The 20,748-nt window shown below is 43.3% G+C and overlaps 1 protein-coding gene across 3 annotated transcripts in view; it reads left to right on the forward strand.

The window, feature by feature from the left end:
- The window catches only part of ADGRF5 (adhesion G protein-coupled receptor F5), a 48,025-nt gene that overhangs the window by 20,500 nt on the left and 6,777 nt on the right, over window positions 1-20,748 (forward strand). For all 3 annotated transcript variants that reach the window (XM_064448170.1, XM_064448172.1, XM_064448171.1), the window contains 15 exons: window positions 635-695; window positions 2,727-2,897; window positions 4,188-4,367; window positions 6,509-6,636; window positions 7,110-7,168; window positions 7,854-7,996; window positions 8,750-8,962; window positions 10,262-10,495; window positions 11,941-12,105; window positions 12,234-12,452; window positions 12,697-12,915; window positions 14,098-14,247; window positions 15,550-15,746; window positions 16,718-16,897; window positions 18,977-20,344. In XM_064448170.1, the coding sequence (XP_064304240.1) occupies window positions 635-695; window positions 2,727-2,897; window positions 4,188-4,367; window positions 6,509-6,636; window positions 7,110-7,168; window positions 7,854-7,996; window positions 8,750-8,962; window positions 10,262-10,495; window positions 11,941-12,105; window positions 12,234-12,452; window positions 12,697-12,915; window positions 14,098-14,247; window positions 15,550-15,746; window positions 16,718-16,897; window positions 18,977-20,344 (3,687 nt within the window). The remainder of the gene's footprint in view (window positions 1-634; window positions 696-2,726; window positions 2,898-4,187; window positions 4,368-6,508; window positions 6,637-7,109; window positions 7,169-7,853; window positions 7,997-8,749; window positions 8,963-10,261; window positions 10,496-11,940; window positions 12,106-12,233; window positions 12,453-12,696; window positions 12,916-14,097; window positions 14,248-15,549; window positions 15,747-16,717; window positions 16,898-18,976; window positions 20,345-20,748) is intronic.

Here is a 20,748-nt window from a genome sequence, read left to right on the forward strand (position 1 = left end):
GGCTCCACCCTGCATGAACCCAGCCATACTGTAATTGCGCCACCACTGCCCTGGTCAACTGTGTGTTACCGATAGCCCACAAAAGAGCGGACCTGACACCTGAGCTGGAGCCAAGACATTTCATTCCCCTTTCTACTTCTACTGAGGCTGGCTTTGCTACTGCAGAGCTGGAAGCTCAGAATGAAGAGGAAGGTAATATGAGGGTAATACGAGGGTATGAGGGTAATGTGAGGGTAATATGAGGGTAATCACTTTCTGGATTCAAAGGCTGAGTGGCCAGGTCTCCCACGCAGTTTGCAAGCTGGCCCAGGACTGAGAGCACTGCATCAGCCCCATAGCTGGTTTGCAGCTCCGACACAGAATTTCTGCTAAGCAGAGACAATTGCCTTGCAGAGGTAGGCATAGAGACACCTGCAATCTCAGTACATCCCTTAACTGGTGTTTAACGTTTCCCTGCTTGGAAATATAAATATTCTGTTTGAAGAGGAAAAGGGGGGTGGGGAGGGGTAAAGATTGCTGGAGGTAAAAAATTATCTATGCTGGTATTTTATTCACTAATTCTTTCATGCCAACAACAGAAGCTAAAGCTTCGCTTCTTGTCTTTTTACAGAACATCACTCTCTTTTTTCCACAGCTTGACAGTGCGCTAGGAGAGGAAAGCTTCCAGTCAGAGATGCAAAGGCAGAAGCGAAACAGTACGTATACAAATCTGTGGTAACAGAGCAGATTTCTAGTAAGCCGAGGGTGAAATCACTATCGGGGACAGCATCTCTTGAGGTACTGAACTGTGACCATCAAGGGGAAGTAGCTGGTGTGGTTCAACCCCAGCTGGCAGCTAAGCACCACCCAGCTGCTTGCTCACTCTCCCCCCAGAGGATTCTGTCTCCCAGCAGGGAGACAGAATCAGAAAAGCAAAAGTGAGAAAACTCATGGGTTGAGATAAAGACAGTTTAATCGGTAAAGCAAGACAAGGAATTCATCCACTACTCCCCATGGGCAGGCAGGTGTTCAGCCATCTCCATGAAAGCACGGCTCCACCATGTGTAGTGGTTACTTGGGAAGACAAGCGCCAGCACTCCGGAATGTCCCCCTCCTCCTTCTTCTTCCTCCAGCTTTTATTGTTGAGTGTGACATCATATGGTGTGGACCACATGCTCCAGGTCATATAGTGTGTGACATCATATTGGTCAGTTGGGTTCACTTGTCACAGCTACATCCCTGTCCAGCTTCTTGTGCACCCCCAGCCTACTTGCTGGGAGGACAAAGCGGGAAAAAGAGAAAGCCTTGACGCTGTGTAAGAAATTTTCCACAAGAACTAGAATGTTGTGTTATTAACATTATTTTCATTACAAATCCAAAACATAGGCCCATACAAGCTACTGTGAAGAAATTTAACTCTACCCCAGCCAAAACCAGTACAGTAGCAAAGGCACAAACAAAAGGGGTGGAAATTTTTGTTTGGTCAGAGATTGACACAGAATCATAAAATCAGACAATGGTTTAGGTTGGAAGGGACCTTTAAAGATCATCTAGTCCAACCCCCCTGCAATAAGCAGGGACATCTTCAACCAGATCAGGTTGCTCAGAGCCCCGTCCAGCCTGACCTTGAATGTTTCCAGGGATGGGGGCACCCACAACTTTTCGGGCAGCCTGTTCCAGTGCCTCACTACCCTCATCATAAAGAATTTCTTCCTTATATCTAGCCTGAATCTACTCTCTTTCACTTTAAAACTGTTCCCCCTTGTCCTGTTACTACAGGTCCCACTAAAAAGTCTGTCTCCATCTTTCTCATATGCCCCCTTTAAGTATTGAAAGGCCGCAATAAGGTCTCCACGCAGCCTTCTCTCCTCCAGGCTCAATAACCCCAACTCTCATAGGAGAGGTGTTCCAGGCCTCTGACCATTTTTGTGTCCCTCCTCTGGCCCTGCTCCAACAGGTCCCTGTCCTTCCTGCACTGAGGAGCCCCGAGCTGGAGGCAGCACTGCAGGGGGGTCTCACAGAGCGGAGCAGAGGGGCAGAACCCCCTCCCTCGCCCGGCTGCCCACGCTGCTGGGGATGCAGCCCAGGGCACGGTTGGCTTCTGGGCTGCGAGCGCACATTGTTGGCTCATGTCCAGCTTTCCATCCCCCAGTACCCCCAAGCCCTTCTCTGCAGGGCTCACAGTCTCTTCATCTCCCAGCCTGAACTGATACTGGGGATTGCCCTGACCTTGCACTTGGCCTTGATGCCTTGTTGAACTTCATGAGGTTCACACGGGGCCCACTTTTCAAGCTTGTCCATGTCCCTCTGGATGGCATCCATATGATGACATATATAAACACATCTTCTATGCAAGTTTAAATACATGGTGTAGAAAAAACCCCAAGCCTCTTAGCAGTACAGGGGTCACAAGATGATCCTTTATGGCTTCAGTCTGTGGTTGACAATGCATCCACTTGCTGAGTCAAAGGAGAGAAGGGATGAGACAGCTTTTCTGTTTATATATAATGCCATTTACATCAGCTTCCTATTGCTCTGACACCAAAGAAATCTGTCTTTTGTCAGACAAGCAGCAGATAAAATACTTGCAGAATATCTGCTGAGTAAGAAGCAAGATTTCCTAAGCAGAATGCCACACTAAGCTACCATTAAATAACAACAAAGAGCCCAGCTGCCAAACTGGAAGCCATCAGTTTGTGATTTACCCTCACACACAACTTTGCAGTCTTATGCAATTTCTCTTTCAGTGCTTACTTTTGACCTGCCCCCTCTGGAGTACACTGTTGACATTGAAGTAAGCCTTATGGATTCATCTTTTCTGGAGCCAATCAAAGAGTATTTCAAAAACCTTATGCTTCCAGTTTCAACAAATATTTCAAATGTAGAAATGACAGTTTCAAACATCAACGTTACAACAGGTGGGTTGGTTATTTATTTTTACATTCTGGGTGATATGCTTTATTGCCAGTGTTTGATCTCAGTTTTACCACCCATCACGCTTAGAAATGAGCAAAACTAACTCTCTCTGCTGCCTACTGAAAGACCCAACAAGACTGACGCTCTAACACACAACAGCAGGTTTTGTTATCTGCATCCTACCATTCCTCTTTATATAATGTCCACATTAGGAATATCCCTTGAATGCTTTTTTTTTTTCCTAAGGAAGGGACAAAGCCAGAGGAAGCCTAAGCCAAAGGATTTTACTCCAGTTTGACTAACAAGCAGTCTGAGTTACTTTCAAGTTTCAGGAAGCTGCGACAGTGGTTATCAGACTGTTTACTTCCCTCCACTTGTATTTGGAACGTAAATTGCTGTAAGAGGATGTACTCTGACCCTGACAGAGACAGGCTGCATGAGATGTAATCTTTTCCTGATGGAACTCACTAAATGTATTCTTACAGGCAAGATATCAGACGGGTTTTATTACATGAGTTGTGGTTGTGTAACATCACATCCAAGTAAATAATACAGCACATGATATAGGAGCACACCAAGCAGTTACGACAGTATAGGAGGAGATTTGGTACTTTCTTATCAGTGGCCCATAAAGCGGTGAAAGGGAGCATTCATCAGTTCTCAAAACAACATGCAAATGAATCTTTTAAAGGCCTTCAGGGTCACATGCAAAGTGTGAAAATCACTTTGTTAATACCTTACTTTGCCAATGGCACATTAAGAGCAGAAAAGCTTATGGCGAGGTGGGTTTTTTTAAATTATTATTAGAGGGAACTTTTGTCTTTAAAGCACTTTGTGATAATGTCACCTCTCATGCAGCATCTGTCATGATACAGTCAGAAGGACACAGAATCTCACTAGCCACTAGGACTTTGAATGACCATTACTTGCTTTTGCAACCTTTAAAAGCCTATACATTTGCTTTTAAACCAGGCAATACAGAAATATCCAGTCTGAAATCTATCATAGGACCCTGGCTAATATGCTGGTAAATTTTTAGGGTCAGGCTTCACATGTCCATTCAATTACTTAGCAGTGATTGATCAGACTTATCCCCATACCAGTCTGGTTAATAATTTATAACTAGTATAGTAAGATTTGCAAGGCGTCAGATCATCATGTTTGCATCATTCAAGTGAACTCACAAGAAGGGCAACATTTAGTTGAGATCACTGGCATAAAGATACAGCAGGGCAAATATATATCATGCAATACATTATTCCAATAGTATTTCTCCCTCTGTCTGCCACTAGTCTGCCTGTCCAATGGTGAGAACAATAGCTGTTGTTCCTGTGAAAATGGATATGCCTGGCCAAGTGCGGTGTGCAGTGACTTGATACCCTGCCCTTCTGTCAGCCTAGCACCTGACATGCCCTGTGGCTACATGAAGGAGATGCCTTTCTACGGGCCTTACTGTGAGCCTCAGGCTGAAGGTAAGGAGAAACAGTGCTGAACTTCATCATTGTAGAACTCATATACTGGTTAGAAAATGGAATAGTGTTAAAGGTGTGATAAAGCAGCACGTCAGGACTGAGCTGGCTACCACATTGCCCATGACCATGGAAAATCTGTAGAGATGGTCTAGAGCTCTTCTCTTTGTGATGTGGTCCCACCTTGACCCAAGTACTTGCAGATATTTAGTGCCCCACACTCACATACCTCTTTGGGACTTTCAGCTTCCACTAAGCAAAGAAAGTTTCATCTCAACAGATTTTCAACAGAGGAACTTACAAATGTGACCAAAGTGTGCCATAGCACTCAAGAGAAGAGAAGGAACAAAAAACCCCAGCATGTATCTTTGGTTTTACTTCATGACTCTTGTGACAAGGTGCTCAAGAGTTTTTAGGAACCTGGCTGATGACTGGACACTTAGGCTTGGCATCACTGGGGTGGAGCACTACCCATTGTCTCTGCAATCTGAGACAAACCCCCACAAGACTCTGCCTCTGATTTATGATGGAGCAGCATGCAGAGATACCCAGAGGCAGCCCTAAAGCTGGAATTAGTCCACTGCTGTCAGCAAGACCGTTCTAATCAACTCTGCTTAGAGGCAATGCTTTTATCACAGGGCAGCCCCATATCAATACTGCTATATTATTTCCAGGACTAGAGCTAGGATCTCTTCCATGTTGAAGTCACACACCCCATAGAAGTCCAGGGTCCTGGGTACAATGCTCCTCCACTGCATGGTATGGGCATGTCCTTAAATGGACCCAGCTTAGAAAATTCCAGTATCTCTCTAAACATTTTACATTCTTTTGTACCCATTGATGGCTCTTCACCCAGAACATTACCCTCGCAAAGTCACTGAGGATTTTTCCACTCATTTCAGTGAAACATAGGCAGAAAATCATCCTGTGTAACTTCCACTATGTAGCAATTCAACTGTTGCCGGAAAGCTGCCTATCACCTTCTGATTGTATCACCTTTTGAAGGTGTCTACAGCTTTGCATCAACTGGAGAGGGAGCCTAGTTACCTAGCAGATGCCAGGCATCTAAATTAGATATAGAAAATTAGGAGAATTCTAACTTCCCTATTATACAGATGAATCTGGGCAAGTTGTAAGATTTTGATTTAGGATTAGGATGGTTTCAGCAAGGGCAAATTGTGCCTGACTAATCTAGCGGTCTTATAGGATGGAGTGGATAAGGGAAGAGCTACAGATGTCATCTACCTAGACTTTTGTAAGGCCTTCAATATGATCCCCCACAACATTCTTGCTGCTAAGTTGGAGAGATATGGGTTTGACAGATGGACTGTTAGATGGATAAAGAGCTGGTTGGATGGCCACGCCCAAAGTTATAGTCAATGGCTTAACATCTAAGTGGAAGCCAGCAACAAGTGATGTCCTCAAGGACCTGTACTATTTAATATCTTCATCAATAACATAGACAGTGGGATTGAGTACATCCTCATCAAGTTTGCAGGTCACACCAAGCTGAGTGGTGCACTTGATGCACGAGAGGGAAGGGATGTCATCCAGAGGGACCTTGACCTGACTGTGTCCAGCTCTGGGGTCCTCAGCATAGGACAGACAGGGACCTGTTGGAACTGGTCCAGAGGAGGGCCACGAAAATGGTCAGATGGCAAGAACACCTCTCCTATGAGGACAGGCTGAGAGAACTGGGGTTACTGAGCCTGGAGGAGAGAAGGCTGCGGGGAGACCTTCCTGTGGCCTTTCATTACTTAAAGGGGGCACATGAGAAAGATGGAGACAGACTTTTTAGTGGGACCTGTAGTAACAGGACAAGGGGGAACAGTTTTAAAGTGAAAGAGAGTAGATTCGGGCTAGATATAAGGAAGAAATTCTTTATGATGAGGGTAGTGAGGCACTGGAACAGGCTGCCCAGAAAAGTTATGGGTGCCCCATCATCAGACGTGTTCAAGATCAGTTTGGAAGTCCCTGCTTATTGCTTATTGGGGTTGGACTAGATCTTTAAACATCCCTTCCAACCCAAACCATAGTCTGATTCTAAGATTCTATTATTAAGTTAGGAAAAAAACCCTAAGAAATCACTCTGTAAGCACTGCTTTTGATTATTTTTACATTTATTTTTATGTTTCTCCTTACAGACCCATGTGGTATGGGAGAGCCCATTGTAATGACTATGTCAGTGAGGCTCGACACAGACTTTTCGGATGATCTCAATGATACTTCTTCTGAATTATACAAAAAGTACAAAGCTGACCTTGAAAAAGCGGTAATGAATTTAGTTTTCCATCTCTGAAGGTAGAAAGCCCTCTAAGAAATAACGGTATTTACCCAAAGTATCTGGGAATAGGGTGCATTGTCACTGTCTCTATGGGGAGCTGTGACGTAGGCAGCAGTGGTAGCTACAAAGTGGGCCAAATCTGACTTCCATTGAAAGGCGATGACAATATTCCCATTCATTTTAATATGCTAGTGACAGGGAAGTATTCAGGAATGTTTTGCACCAAAAGCATGAAAAAAGAAATCACATTATTTGTCCCAGCTTAAATCCACATAAGCACATATAAAATGAAACCATCAATACAAATTTATCCCATGACAGTGGGAAGAGCACCAGGCCTGTTCTATCAGATAAGTTACATACCCTTATTCACTGCAATACTGAATGAAGACTTTCTTATTTTAAGCACGCTAGAGTGATATACACAGAACTTACATCATTTAATATGTCTTTGTTTACAGTTTAATGCTAGCTACAGATGTTTACCAGGCTTTGTATCAGCAACGGTAATTGGTTTCAGGTAAGTAAACAATTTCATTTTTTTCCTGGAAGACACAAATCTTTCTGTCCGGTCTCAAGGAGACATGGGTCAGCAAAGACTACATTCACTCTGACTAGAACCCATGCCCCATATATACATACAGAATAACAGTATAATAGCTGCAAAGGAAAGCCCAACTATTAGCATTGAAATAGGATTGAGAGTAAAATTCACTACTGTGCAAAAGTCCAAGACACATAATCATTCTCCATCTGGATCGAAGTGTTTTGTGGGAAAGACTGAATTCCACCCAAAAGGGGAAAAGGTTGCGAGTAAACCTATCATCATCATCATCATCATCAACATCATCAGGAAGATGAATTAGTAAATTGACTCTGGGTATAACACTGTGTCTGGATGAAAGAGATATTACTTAAGCCCACACATATTTAAATGCAACTGTATTTTAGGTTTTCTAAGAGAATTTTACTAGAAATAGACAGCAGACAAAGGAGATGTCATGTAAAGGTGTTCTTACTTTGGTAAAAGCTGTAGCACAACCTTCTTGTATACCAGAGCAAGTCTTGAGCCACAACAGGAGCCTTCACAGTTGAGCTCTGTGAAGCCTTCCTAGCCATGAAAGATGGGTTACCACAACACAGAAAACCACTAATATGCAAGGATATTTGATTCTGGTGCTTCTCTCACTCTTGCATCTGTTTAGGCCTGGAAGTGTCTTAGTGAACTACCAAGTAAAAGCAGGAACAGCAAGCTTTGATCAGATAGCAAATTCCAACAAAAATGTACCACTATATCTAAATGCATTGTACCAGCTAAACCAAGATACCTTTATCACAGAAATAACTGGTAAGTTTAAAGCTCTCTCAGTATTTTCCTTCAATATTTACTTTAGTATTTCTAGCCTGAACCATGCAGCTGCCTTATACTGCTCATTATTTGGTACTGGACCTTCAAAAACCATTTGTTTCTCTGGCTGTTCCATTTCATCCTGTGCCACCAAAGCTTAGGACTCACGTGAGATGGCCACGGAAAGCCAAATCCTTCCAGCTACTCCACTGAACCCCGATGCAGTTTTTCCATGGGAAATTGGATACCCTTAAGTTCACCTGCAGAACTGAGACAGCTCCTAGCATATCAGGCTGCAAGCACTGCCCACTTCTTCAAAGAAAACAAAAACCTCTTGCAGTTTGTATGAGAACAGGTTCCCCCAGCTTCCTTGGCCTATTTTCCATGCTGCTGCTGGGCAGTGTGTTCCAGTTCAGTTGCCTGATCAAGCGCCCCAGAGACGCTGTACTCTCAGTGCACTGAGCACTGGACTGTCTGTCTCAGTTCCTTCTCCTCTCAGTTTATCTACTTAGAAAGTAGTGGTAGTGATAATATTTCTGTCTCTCTGTATAAAACCTTCTGGGATCGTTGGCTGACAAAGACAGTAGAATATGAGGCGGGAAAATTGCATAGCTTTTATCAGAGGTAGTGCCCTGCAACTGATGCTGAGTGCATATTATTGTGAAGCACCAAGAATTCCCACGAGATGAAAGACACCATATAGACATCAGCAGAAATGACAATAATGCAAAATGTTGCTCTTTGTTTTCCCAGATCAGACAAACTTCACTGTAAGCCCTGTAGACATTTTTGAAGGGCTTACAGTAAGTCTGAATTGTGAGATAAATGCAGCATTAGAGAATGTGACCTGGTATCACTTTGATCGGATCATCTCAGTCAGGTTCCCGTATTCAGTGGAGAGAAGAGTTTCAAGGAGTACCTCAAAGTCGACTCTTAGAATTTTCAACATTACAACGAAGGATTCTGGTATGATTTTCTATCACAAAACAGCAGATGCAAATCTCTAGTGTGGTTAGTTCTATAAAAAGCACAGAGGAATGCAGTGACTGCATTTTCCTAGAGTAATTGTGAAAAATACACTGTTCCTCATAATTTTCTGGTGGTTTTTTTTTTCTTTAGTGAACTACGTACTGACTGTCATTGCCAGTAAGATATGAACTGACTGAAGTCGCTGTACAGGCCTGGGTATTCTCAGTGCCAGGCTTCACGTCCTGCCACATCACAGGAGACAGCAGTGACGGCATGGCTGTGAGGCCTTCCCACCCTTTTGGTGTGGTAACTTGAGGCCATGCTTGAATTTGTCCTTGAAGGCCTTTGCCCCCTTTGCAAACATAACCTAACTAATCAGAGCTCTGAGTTAGTTTTTCGTGTGTTCATGTTTAGGACTTTTTGAAAATCAAAGACAGGTAAATTGGTGGCTTTTTGCTAGGAGGAGTTATCACGGGAATTGTCATGTATTATCAGAGCTTTGACTCAAGCTCCCACTCAGTTCTTCTCTTTGGACCATGAATTTTACATTCAGCTTCAAAGAAGGTAGACCGTGACCAGGTATTTGGGCATACATATGCAAGGTAGAACTTGTGGGTCCCAGCTTTTTGGGGCTAAGGATGCCCTGAACCTTGGTGTCTCCTCTCCTATATGTGGCCAACTCACTTGGCTACCCCAATGGGGAAGGCAAGCCCACATACCTAAAATATGAAGAAATTTTGGAGATCTGATCCCCAATTTCAAAAGGAAGCCTGGCTGCGTCCAGGGGACAAGTGCTGGAGAAAGTGGCTGATAAATACTCTGCTCTCTTTGGCAATACCTTCTGAGCAGCCTATGTGTCTATACCTAGAGTGCCAGCTCCTGTGGAGTCCACCCTTGGCACCTATCTCTGACCCATTCTGTGTAGAAACCTTTTGCACAGTCAGTCTGCATTCTGACCATGACATATTGCTGCCACATGGACTATGGCAATGTACAGATCCCCAAAACACCAACTCAGCCAGATTTTACATATTTCAGCCCCAGAGCGCTGGTCTCTTCTCAAGTACCCATCAACACTGAAGCTGCCTAATCTGGATACATTGGCACCAGGAGTCTGCAGAAAGCATACTGCAGGTGACCTGAGGGTACATTTTGATTAGCAAGTAGCAGAGCCATTGCAGACCAGGGAGATGTGAAAACTAGGTGTGGAAGTAGCTCCCAGCTCCTAACTCCAAATGTGGAGGAAAATCCAGCAAAATGTGTTCTCAGTTCTAAGATTTCTCCTATGCTTTACAGGTTCCTACAGTTGTATTTTCACAAAGAGGAATCAGTCTCACACACTGATATACAAGGCCACAAAAACAATAGCAGTCTCTCCGATACACTTCACTACAAACGTAAATGATGTCTATGTTACATGCAACAGTCCTGAAATGCAGACAAATGGTCTTCTGCTGTCCTGTTGTATTGACAGACACTTACCGTCACTTACTGGTGACTGGAAAGTAAATGGAGCAATCTATATTACAGGTAAGATTAAAAAAAAAAATATTGTCTTTCACCTGCTAGGTTTGTTTGTTCTTCAGAGATCTCCTCCTAATTGGCTACTCCAAAGGCCAAGGCCTAGGATGGATACAAGGTGTGCTCCAAAGGGTGGGGGGTGGGGGAATGACAATGGATGGACAGCATGGTACAGACTCCATATGTGTTGTGCAGCTGCCAGTGGGATTCTGGGCATCTCCATGCACTGTGCAGACACTGTCACTTAAAACTGTGCCATCCTGGATGGGAACTGCTGCCTGGACCAACTTTTTCCAAGAAGTTTATTTCTGCATTGGCTAGTTTTGAGAGCAAGGATGAGTGCATCAGCCTCTACTACTCTCTCCAGAATCACTCTTGAAAAGCTTCTGTGTACCACATACCGAGATTTGGCAATGAAGAGAGGCAGGTGCTACACTTTGAAACAGCCGCAGCATAGCTAAATACTGAGTGCAATTTCCCTCTCCACCTGTAGTTGAGATACACCACATGCTAGTTGAGACAGTGGCATCCCACAAGACTTACAATGTGGATATAAAGAGTTAATGAAGTGCCAAGAAAATGTGTTACAAAGAGTTACAAAATAACTTCAGCAGAAATAAACATCTATGAATTCGTAGATTCATAAACATCTATGAATCATAGTCATAAATAGCCTATTGCCCTCTTAATATTTTATGGGTATGGATTAACTCTTTATTGTTAACCGTTGGTTATAAAAGAAATCTAGCAGAAAGCAAGACAGCAAAATGAGAGAAACCTTCAAAGCTCATGTACACAGTCATTCCCCCAAAGGACAGGTACTGGCGTAGAGCAGGGCTTGCAGAGACAGGGCTGATCCTAGCCTACTGTAACAAGCTGTTTTGCCCTTCATTCCCTGTGGCCAGACCTTCCCCCAGGAACTCTGCTCTCATGCCAGATGCACTTTCAGCTGCAGCATGGGACCACTTTAGTGGGGTTTTCCCCTTAGAGCCAAACCAGCACTCTTCAGATTTAAAGTTGAATGACTGTCAAGTACCTCCAAACATTTACTTCAGAATAAGATGACATTAAAATCTGCAGTGCTTACTCCTGTTTTACTTACCTTACTCATCCTAAATATTGCAGATAATGAGGTCAGGCTGAACCAGAATACTCTTCATTTTGGCCTCTCCTGAGGAATCCAAGCAATGTTGTTGCTTTCAGACTAGTTTTGGCAGTAGGTGCTCAGCACTGTGCTGAAAGCCATATTCAAGCCTTTGGAAGACCAAAGTGAGTGTTGCGAGAGTGAAAGGTGTGAATGAACTTCAGCAATGATGAGTTAGAATTGCCATGCTGTCAAAGGTTACATACAAACCCACAAGGACTTCCTTAGCTAGAGTGATTGCTTGTGATTTCCAGAGGCCAGGTATTTTTGGACATCCATAGCCCTTCAAGGAATGTTTATTTCTCTCTAGGAGTCTCCAGTTTCAGTGAAAACTGCACTGAATACAAGCTCAACATCAATGAATCACTATGCCCACCTGAGAAGTCAGGTACAGTGACGACATATACATGTGAGCTGCAGACTGGACATGGTGCCAGGTACAGTCAAAACATCAGTGTGACGTACCTCCGGAGAGGTAAGAGTCAGGGAGCAGACCATCAGCTCTTCAACGCATAGGTGTCCTCTGTGGCACATGCCACTTGCAAGCAAATGATTATAACAAGTGACTTTCAATAATATGACATTTATCTTATGTTGTCCTAGCCCATGTAACAATAACTTCAAGCATAAACTCATCAGTTTCCGAGGGATATGAATTCAATCTAACATGTGAAAGTGATGTGAGCAATTATGACAGTATCAGTTGGAAAATCCAGTCTGGAAATAACACAAAAACTGTAGACTGTGTCGCATGCATCAAAAATAGCAAATTTCCAGCCACATCTGTGCTAAGAGTGGAGACTGCCACACAGGACTGGAGCGGTGAGTGAACCTGGTTTGTATTGGCTACAAAGGCAATGAAATCTCCATACTAGATCATTTACAACAACCCTAGCTGTGCCACAGTAAATAAAAAAAAAAGAATTAGAATCATAACTGCTGGAGGACAGCAAGACATGACGCTGCCAACAACACTGTACTTGTTTGGTATTAGGGCTCATGACCACGCGAAAGCTGAGGAGCACCTCTGTTGACTGATGCATGGTTTTTGTGTCGCTTCTTTCAGGCACCTACATCTGCACATTCTCCCAGAAGTACTTGGAGAGTTCTGCCAATGTGACAGTAGACATTATTCCATTGCCTCTGAAGCAGGACATCCTGATAGACCCCATTGTAGCACCTATACAGTGCAAAGTGCAACAAGCCCTTGAGTGCTGCATAAGTGCTAACACCATGGAAGATTACACTGTTAGATTCGTGGTTCACCAAAACGAATTCCATGTTGGTAAGAAACAATAAACTTGCAGAATCACTAGATCCACTATCTGTCAAAACCCAGTCCTTTGGTTTTATTTTTCGGTTAGGTCCATGTAGCCAATTCATATGTACTGTTATTATGACAACCCTCAAGTACTCCTGAGAGTGTTAAAAAAGGGTAATGGACTTTTTTTAAGATGGCTGCTATGTCTGGCAATCGTGGCTGAGATCAATAAAAGAGCAACTGAAGTCACCTCTGTAGTGATAAATACATAATAGATAAATTCAATGTTTGGTTTGCCTTGCAAGGCAGTGAGAAGTGAGCATCCTCATCACTGTTCAGATTAGAATTTGCTGAACTCGATTTATTTGGTTTTATCTTCCACTCTGCCACTTTTTTGAACTGAGTATCAAGGAAACTTAAGAAGATGATCTACTAATTCATGAGAAGTGTGTAATAACACACCAAGAATGCAATTCAAAGAACTATTCTATTTTCTTCAAGGATACAGGTAACATATCTTTAACAGCACAAAAGCCTAAGCTTCTGTCTTCAAATTTAGGGCAGTTCTGCAGGTTCCCTGGCATGTTTTTATATACGGGTTTTCAAGTGGGGTACAAAACAGTTAATTTGAAAAAAGCAAAGAAGAGTCACCTAAACTAACTCAGAAAACACGCAGGAGTGCAAAAACAACAGGCTGAAGTGTAAAGCAGGTGGAGACTGTGGGGTCCTTCTGTTGCTGAGAAAAACGCCAAGATCTTCTTGGAAGAGATTGCAGTCAGGGACCCTCAGGCACAGGCATACTGCACAGCAACCGAGTGTGGTACAGATCCTGACTTCAAAAGAACCATGTAAAACAGGAAAAAAATATCCTAGCCTAAATGAAACATCTGTGGTAGAAGCAGAAGGAGGAAGAGTATTCTCCAAAACAGTTTCTAAAGCGAATTTTGGTTCCTGCACAGTAAAAGAGGGTTTGGGCAGGATTTGCTCATACACCGGTAATTGAAGAGGTACTGATCAAGCAGCTGCCAGAAGATTTATTATCTGGGGAGTAAGAGCCATAGATGAATGTACAGAAAGGAAGTTTTTCCACAAAGGAAGTTGTTTTCTGTAGGACCCACAGAAAAGAAAAGTTTGCAGAAGATTTCTGCTGTCTGCTAGCTGGTTGACCCCAAATCTGTGTTAACCTATCTTAATCCTTCTATACAGGGAAAAAGAGAAAAGGAAATTTGTTTTGCTACATGTACAATTACACAGAAAGAGAATGCAGCAAAGAAGAGCTCATGGCATATTGCAAGTTTATTAACCGCATTGGACAGAAAGTCAACAGTCGTAGTATAAGACTGCACCCAATACCTGGTAAGAAAAAACTTACTATTTAAATATTAAATATTAAATTAACTATTTAAATGTTAACTATGAAATCCTAGTAACTTGGTTAAATCAGGTGCCACAAATTTTTCACTGGTGACACCTAACCGGAGCAGGTTTTGTTAGCCAAGAATTTTTGTGTCCTTTTTTGATGGGAAATTTTGAAATACAGAGGTAAATATAAATTTTGCTGTAATTTTAAAAAATAAGTAGACAAGATGTTTTGTCTTTCCTGTATTCAACAGTGGCCCCAGTATGTTCCTAAGCAGTTATAGTTCAGCATTCTTCTGTCCCTAACTTCCTTCTGGTGCAGCCTGTACCAAGCTTCATCTCCTGTGTTGAAATGTGGTCACAAAGCTTCCAGCTTGCGCTAACAATTTAACATGGATAAAAAATTGTGGTGCCTCAGTAAGAAGTTATCTAGCTCAGGAGGTCAGCCTGTGGGAGAGCATATCCACTTTAAACACAAGAATGGCAGCCTCCATGAAGCATTCCAGAGACCTGGGCAGAACCAGTTTCCAGTCAGCTCTGCAGGAAATGCTGCGTAATTAGAATTCAACATTGCTAAATCCAGCTTTGATGTTTAGTTCTGACCAGAGTTTGGATATTTCAGATTCTTATTCTACACTGGAAAGAAAGAAACGTTGGATGTCCCCATAATGCAGAAATTTTGTTTTTTCCACAGAGCGGAGTCTACTGTTTAATCACTGTATCTGGTTAGATTTCGGTCTGTTAAGCAATACATATGAAGACACCTGATTTACTTTAATCAGCAGATACTTACTGATATGACTAACCCAATCAAAGCCAATTAGCAAGGCTCACTGTTCAGCAAATAAAGGTGTTAAGACCTCACTATCAAGGTCTTAATGAATTTCCTATTAGTTCTACAGCAGCACTGAGTCCCTTAGCAGAATAAACTTTGTGTGAATTACTGTTCACATAGTGGCCAATATAATCCCACTCCACCCCTAACCCTCCACCCCCTCCCACTCCATCTAACCCTGTAATCTAACAGACAAATCCTAAAACTTTGGGTATTGGTTTGTTGATTTGATTCAGTACTCAAAAACAAGGGGATTTATTCCATTTCCTTTTTAATTTCATTATTCCAAAAAAATCGGGAATACAAGACATATGCACCCTCAAAGGTCATAATTAGTGAAGAGAGCAAGATGAAATCCTAATTTAAAGACTTCTGAACTTCAGGAAGTCACAGGTTTGATGGGTGTAAATTATTTATCTCCCAGCTTCTTAGTTTTCTACTCCTATGTCTTTTTCTCAATACAGGTAGGGAAGTCTCCTGCTCAGACAGTTTTGGCATTGGAATAGAAGGGGCTGTATTAATAAAGCCATGTCGTGAGTTAAATAACCCAGATAATTTTACCCAAGGCAAAAAAATTTACAAGTGCTCCAACAAATCATGGAAGCTTGAAAGAAATGACTGCCTGTCTGTACCAATAAGCAACCTGCTGACTAGTGCCAAGGTAACATTTATGAGTTTTCTAGAGGTCGGTGGAGGGGGGGAGCAGGTAGGAGACAGAAAAATTATCGTTGGGTGTGGTTTTGCTTAACATAATCTAAAATATATAAAGCATTAAAAAATAAAATATTTAAACTATATTTTAAAAGGTATAAAGAATGATCGGCTATACCTACACAAGTCAGTGAAAGAGGCTAGGTCCCCTTCTCTGGCCCAGAGCCCATGTGGCACTGAACGGCTAACAACCATACACATCAACACTCTCTCCCCGAGACAAGGTGACTTTGTCCATGGTGTCCAGCGGCAGCAGTCCCTGGGCTGGGGTGTTCCCTGAACCACGCTCAGGCATTGCCTCAGTGAATGCTAGTTGGCACAAGCCCAAAGCATGCTACAGCGCACACTAACAAAAATGCAGTAGGGACAACCCTGGGCCACTGCTCAACCTCAGCCCCAGGCCCTGTTTAGCGTGCCCCTCAGCCACTGCACTTCACAGACTGGTGCCGGGCCTCGGTTTTCAGCCTAGGTATCCTATCGTAGTGCCCTTCACTCCTACAAACCACCCAGAGTCACCCTTCTCTCGGTGAGGTTAGATGAGAACAATTATCTTTCTTTTGTCAAATACTTATGTTTATTTTAGTAAATTAGGCACAGCAAGGTCCTGCCCAGGGGTACAGCTACTCATTTACGTATTTTCTTAACTAGCTAGATTTCTAGATAATATGGTTTGGGCCCAGGCCAACTATTTTCTCCCCTGAAATATCCAGGAGCAGTCTGCAGGTTAGCACAGATGAGAGACCACTCTCAATAGGCGGTTAGGATACCCTGCTCTGGGGTGTCACAGAGTTGGGCACAACCAGCATGTCTACAGCGACCCTGGCTCTGTTTATTTTACTAGTTTAGGGGTAGCCATTATGAAGGAGGATCAAGCTCCAGGCAAATTGCACACATATAATGCACTGTTATCTTTTGTTCCAGTCCTTGGTCAACAGTCCTGAGGCAAAAGCAAACCTACCTAACTACCTTGCAGAACTTAAGGAAAAGACAGAAAAGGAGCAAAGCACAATAGACAATTCTCCTGCAAACCTAGGCGCAATCGTTACCATCCTGCATACGGTCTCCTCTATCCCAGCAAATGCAGAGGAGCCCACTATTAAAGTAAGGATTTATTTTAATTCTTACCTATATTTATCTAGCCCTTTGTCCCCTTTTGTCACAGAGGATGACATTTACCCTGAAGAAATTTCACAGTTAGTTATGGCCAGGAATGGGAAAGTATTAAGGGAATGAGATGAAATGACAGCAGAGGTCAAATGACGGAGAAGATACAGAAGAGTTTATGAAAAGTCAAAATTATGAAAACAAGGAGATTATGCATGCAAGAGAGACTGCTGTATGCTTAGCAACTAGAAATCTTCTAGGGACCCATAAATGCCTCTAGGATTCTAAGTTAGAGGAAAGGACATGGAATCCTTGGGGAGGAGTGGCTGGAAAGTGCCCGGCAGAGAAGGCCCTGGGGGTGCTGGCTGACAGCCGGCTGGGCATGAGCCAGCAGTGCCCGGGTGGCCAAGGAGGCCACCAGCCCCTGGGCTTGTGTCAGCACTGGTGTGGCCAGCAGGAGCCGGGCAGGGACGGGGCCCCTGTGCTCGGCACTGGGGAGGCCCCACCTCGAATGCTGGGCTCAGGTTTTGGCCCCTCTGGAGAAGAAGGACATTGAGGTGCTGGAGCGTGTCCAGAGAAGGGCAATGGAGCTGGGGAAGGGTCTGGAGAGCAGGTCTGATGGGGAGCTGCTGAAGGAGCTGGGGCTGTTTAGTCTGGAGAAGAGGAGGCTCTCTACAACTACCTGAAAGGAGGTTGTAACAAGGTGGGGGTTGGTCCCTTCTCCCAAGTCATTAGTTACAGGACAAGAGGAAACGGCCTCAAGCTGTGTCAGGGGAGATTTAGATTGGATATTAGGAAACGTTTCTTTACTGAAAGAGCAGTGAGGCACTGGAACAGGCTGCCCAGAGAGGTGGTGGAGTCTCCATCCCTGGAGGTGTTCAAAAACACTTCAGGGCATGGTTTAGGAGACAAGGTGATGTTGGACTTGATCCTAGAGGTCTTTTCCAACCTTAATGATTCTATGATTCGATGAATGACGGATGAAAAGCTGGACATGAACAAGCAATGTGCACTTGCAGCCTAGAAAGTCAATCATATCCAGTGCTGCATCAAAAGGAGCATGGCCAGCACATCAATGGAGTTGACTCTCCCACTGTACTCTGCTTTTGTGAGACCCTACCTTGAGTACTGCATCTAGCTCTGGGTCCCCAGTACAAAACAGACATGGACCTGTTGGAGTGGATCCAGAGAAGGGCCATGAAAATGGTCAGAGGGCTGGAGCACCTCTCTTATGAGGACAGACTGAGAGAGTTGGGGTTGTTCAGGCAGGAGAAGAGAAGGCTGCGGGGAGACCTTGTTGCAGCTTTTCAATACTTAAAGAGGACTAATAAGAAAGGAGGGGGCAGAATTTTTAGTGGGGCCTGTGTTGACAGGGCAAGGGGTAAGAGTTTTAAACTGAAAGAGGGTAGATTTAGGTTAGATATAAGGAAGAAATTCTTTCCTGTGAGGGTAGTGAGACACAGGAACAGGTTGCCCAGAGAAGTTGTGGATGGCCCATCACTGAAAGTGTTCAAGATCAGGTTGGATGTCCCTGCCAATGGCAGGGGGGTTGGTCAAAACCATTCTGTGATTCTATGAGTAGGAGCAGAAACAGAAAAAAGGGTTGAAATAAGGAAATTGATCAAGCAAGGAAAATCAAGTAGGTGTTATAACAAATGTATGATGAAATGTATTTTAGAAATACTTGGAAACCTTGAATGTGAGGTACAGAAGAAAAGCACTACTCTTCTGAAAAGTGTGAAGAGAGTTGATGTTTTGTAGCTGGAGAACCCTACATGAGAGAGAGCAAGAAATCAAAGGTAGCACAAAGGCTGAGAAAGAAGGGAAAGAAGGCTGGAGAAGAAAGAAATACTAAGTAATGCATTAAAAAAAAGCCCCACAGCTCTAGTTTTGGAAACCTTAACTTAAAAATAGAGCATGCAGAGTGTTAACTGAAGGTTTAATATGAATTGAGCAAAATAAGAAAATGCCGGGCTTTTTCAAAAGGCAACTCTAGGACCATGCAAAAATTACCATCAGAAACAACAATGATTTGTATGGGAATTCAGTAACAGCATTATTCTGTTGTTGTTCCAGAATTTCCTCTCCACAGTGGACTTTATTGTTGCTGATTCCACAACTGCAGTTTGGGAGGACCTGAATAAAGAGGAGGAACAAAAAAGTTCTTTGTTACTGCGTTCAGTAGAAAATTTTTCCCTGCACCTCCAACCAGTTAATAATACCATTCCTTCTGTCTCTGTAAACACTCTTCAGCTACAAGGTATAGTTGTCACAGAAAATATCACCACAGACTATAATAAGAGCTTCCAGAGTACAGAAAACCTCACAGTTAACGTGCTTATTGGTGAAATGGAAATTCAGACTCTAACCCCAAATTCAACCATTGTCAGTGTGATGTACTCAAAACTTGGACGTATTTTGCCCCAGAACAAGACTGGGTATGTGAATGGCTTACTGGTAACAACAACTGTTAGCAGCAACAGAAGCGAGCAGTTTGATGTTAATATGACCTTTGCAAAGAAAAACTTGTCTCTAAAGAAGCCCCACTGTGTCTTTTGGAACTTCACACTCAATCATAGCGGGGGATGGGATACTTATGGTTGCACACCCACAGAGATAGAAGATCATGTCATTTGCTCCTGCAATCACTTGACATCATTCTCCATTCTGATGTCACCTGATATATCCTCCCAGACAATCATTGAAGATTATATTACCTACATTGGCCTGGCCATTTCAATCTTGAGTTTGGTGGCCTGCATTATAGTTGAATCCTTAGTCTGGAAATATGTGACAAACAACACAACCTCCTACATGCGCCATGTCTGTATACTCAACATAGCTATATCACTCCTGACTGCTGACATTTGGTTCATTGTCACTGCCTCCATCAATGACCAAAACCAACAGATGAGCAGAGGTATCTGTTTTGTGGCCACCTTCTTCATCCATTTATTCTACCTGTGTGTCTTCTTCTGGATGCTCAGCCTGGGCCTCATGCTTTTCTACAGACTGGTCTTCATCTTCCATAACACAAGCAAGACTGCTCAGAAAGCAGTGGCATTCTGGCTGGGCTATGGGTGCCCCTTTGTCATTGCAGTCATCACCATTGCTGTCACACTGCCAAGGAACAATTACACCAGAAAGGATGTCTGCTGGCTCAACTGGAAGGACAGCAAAGCTCTCTTGGCCTTCATCATACCTGCCCTGATCATTGTGGCCATGAATTTGTTCATCACTGCAGTTGTTATAATAAAAATACTGAGGCCAACTATTGGGGATAGGTCAAACAGGCAGGAGAGGAACTCTTTGGTTCAAATTGGCAAAAGCGTGGCTATCTTGACACCACTGTTAGGCCTCACCTGGGGATTTGGCCTTGCCACTGTCATCAAAAAAAGCCATCGAGCTTTCCACATCCTCTTTGCTCTGCTCAATGCTCTGCAGGTGAGTTACACATATGTATGGTTTTGTTTCCTCTGTGACCATTTAACATCTAGTGAAATTCTTGCAGTGCTGTGCTTGGAAGGGGAATAAAACCAGCTTGGGAAAGCTCAGAGTTGCCTTACATGTCCTTATTCTCAAAGGGCTCTTTGGGAAACCCATTCCATGAATTCAGCAGTATTTCACATTCTTGGCTGCCTTAACAGATGTGCCTTATAGGTAAAGCTGACATAAAGATAACTTCCAACTTTGCCAGTAGCTTTGGGAAGAACTTAATTCATGAAGAACAGGAAAATAGCCCTATTATGTTCAGGTGGGCAAGCTTCAGCATGTCTGGTCTCATTTACAGTGCGTCTGGAGGCACCATATTGTGCTCTTGTGGGTTCAAGTAATGGGGGAGAATAAAC

Source organism: Phalacrocorax carbo, chromosome 3 (assembly GCF_963921805.1).
Source record: "Phalacrocorax carbo chromosome 3, bPhaCar2.1, whole genome shotgun sequence".
Taxonomy (NCBI): domain Eukaryota; kingdom Metazoa; phylum Chordata; class Aves; order Suliformes; family Phalacrocoracidae; genus Phalacrocorax; species Phalacrocorax carbo.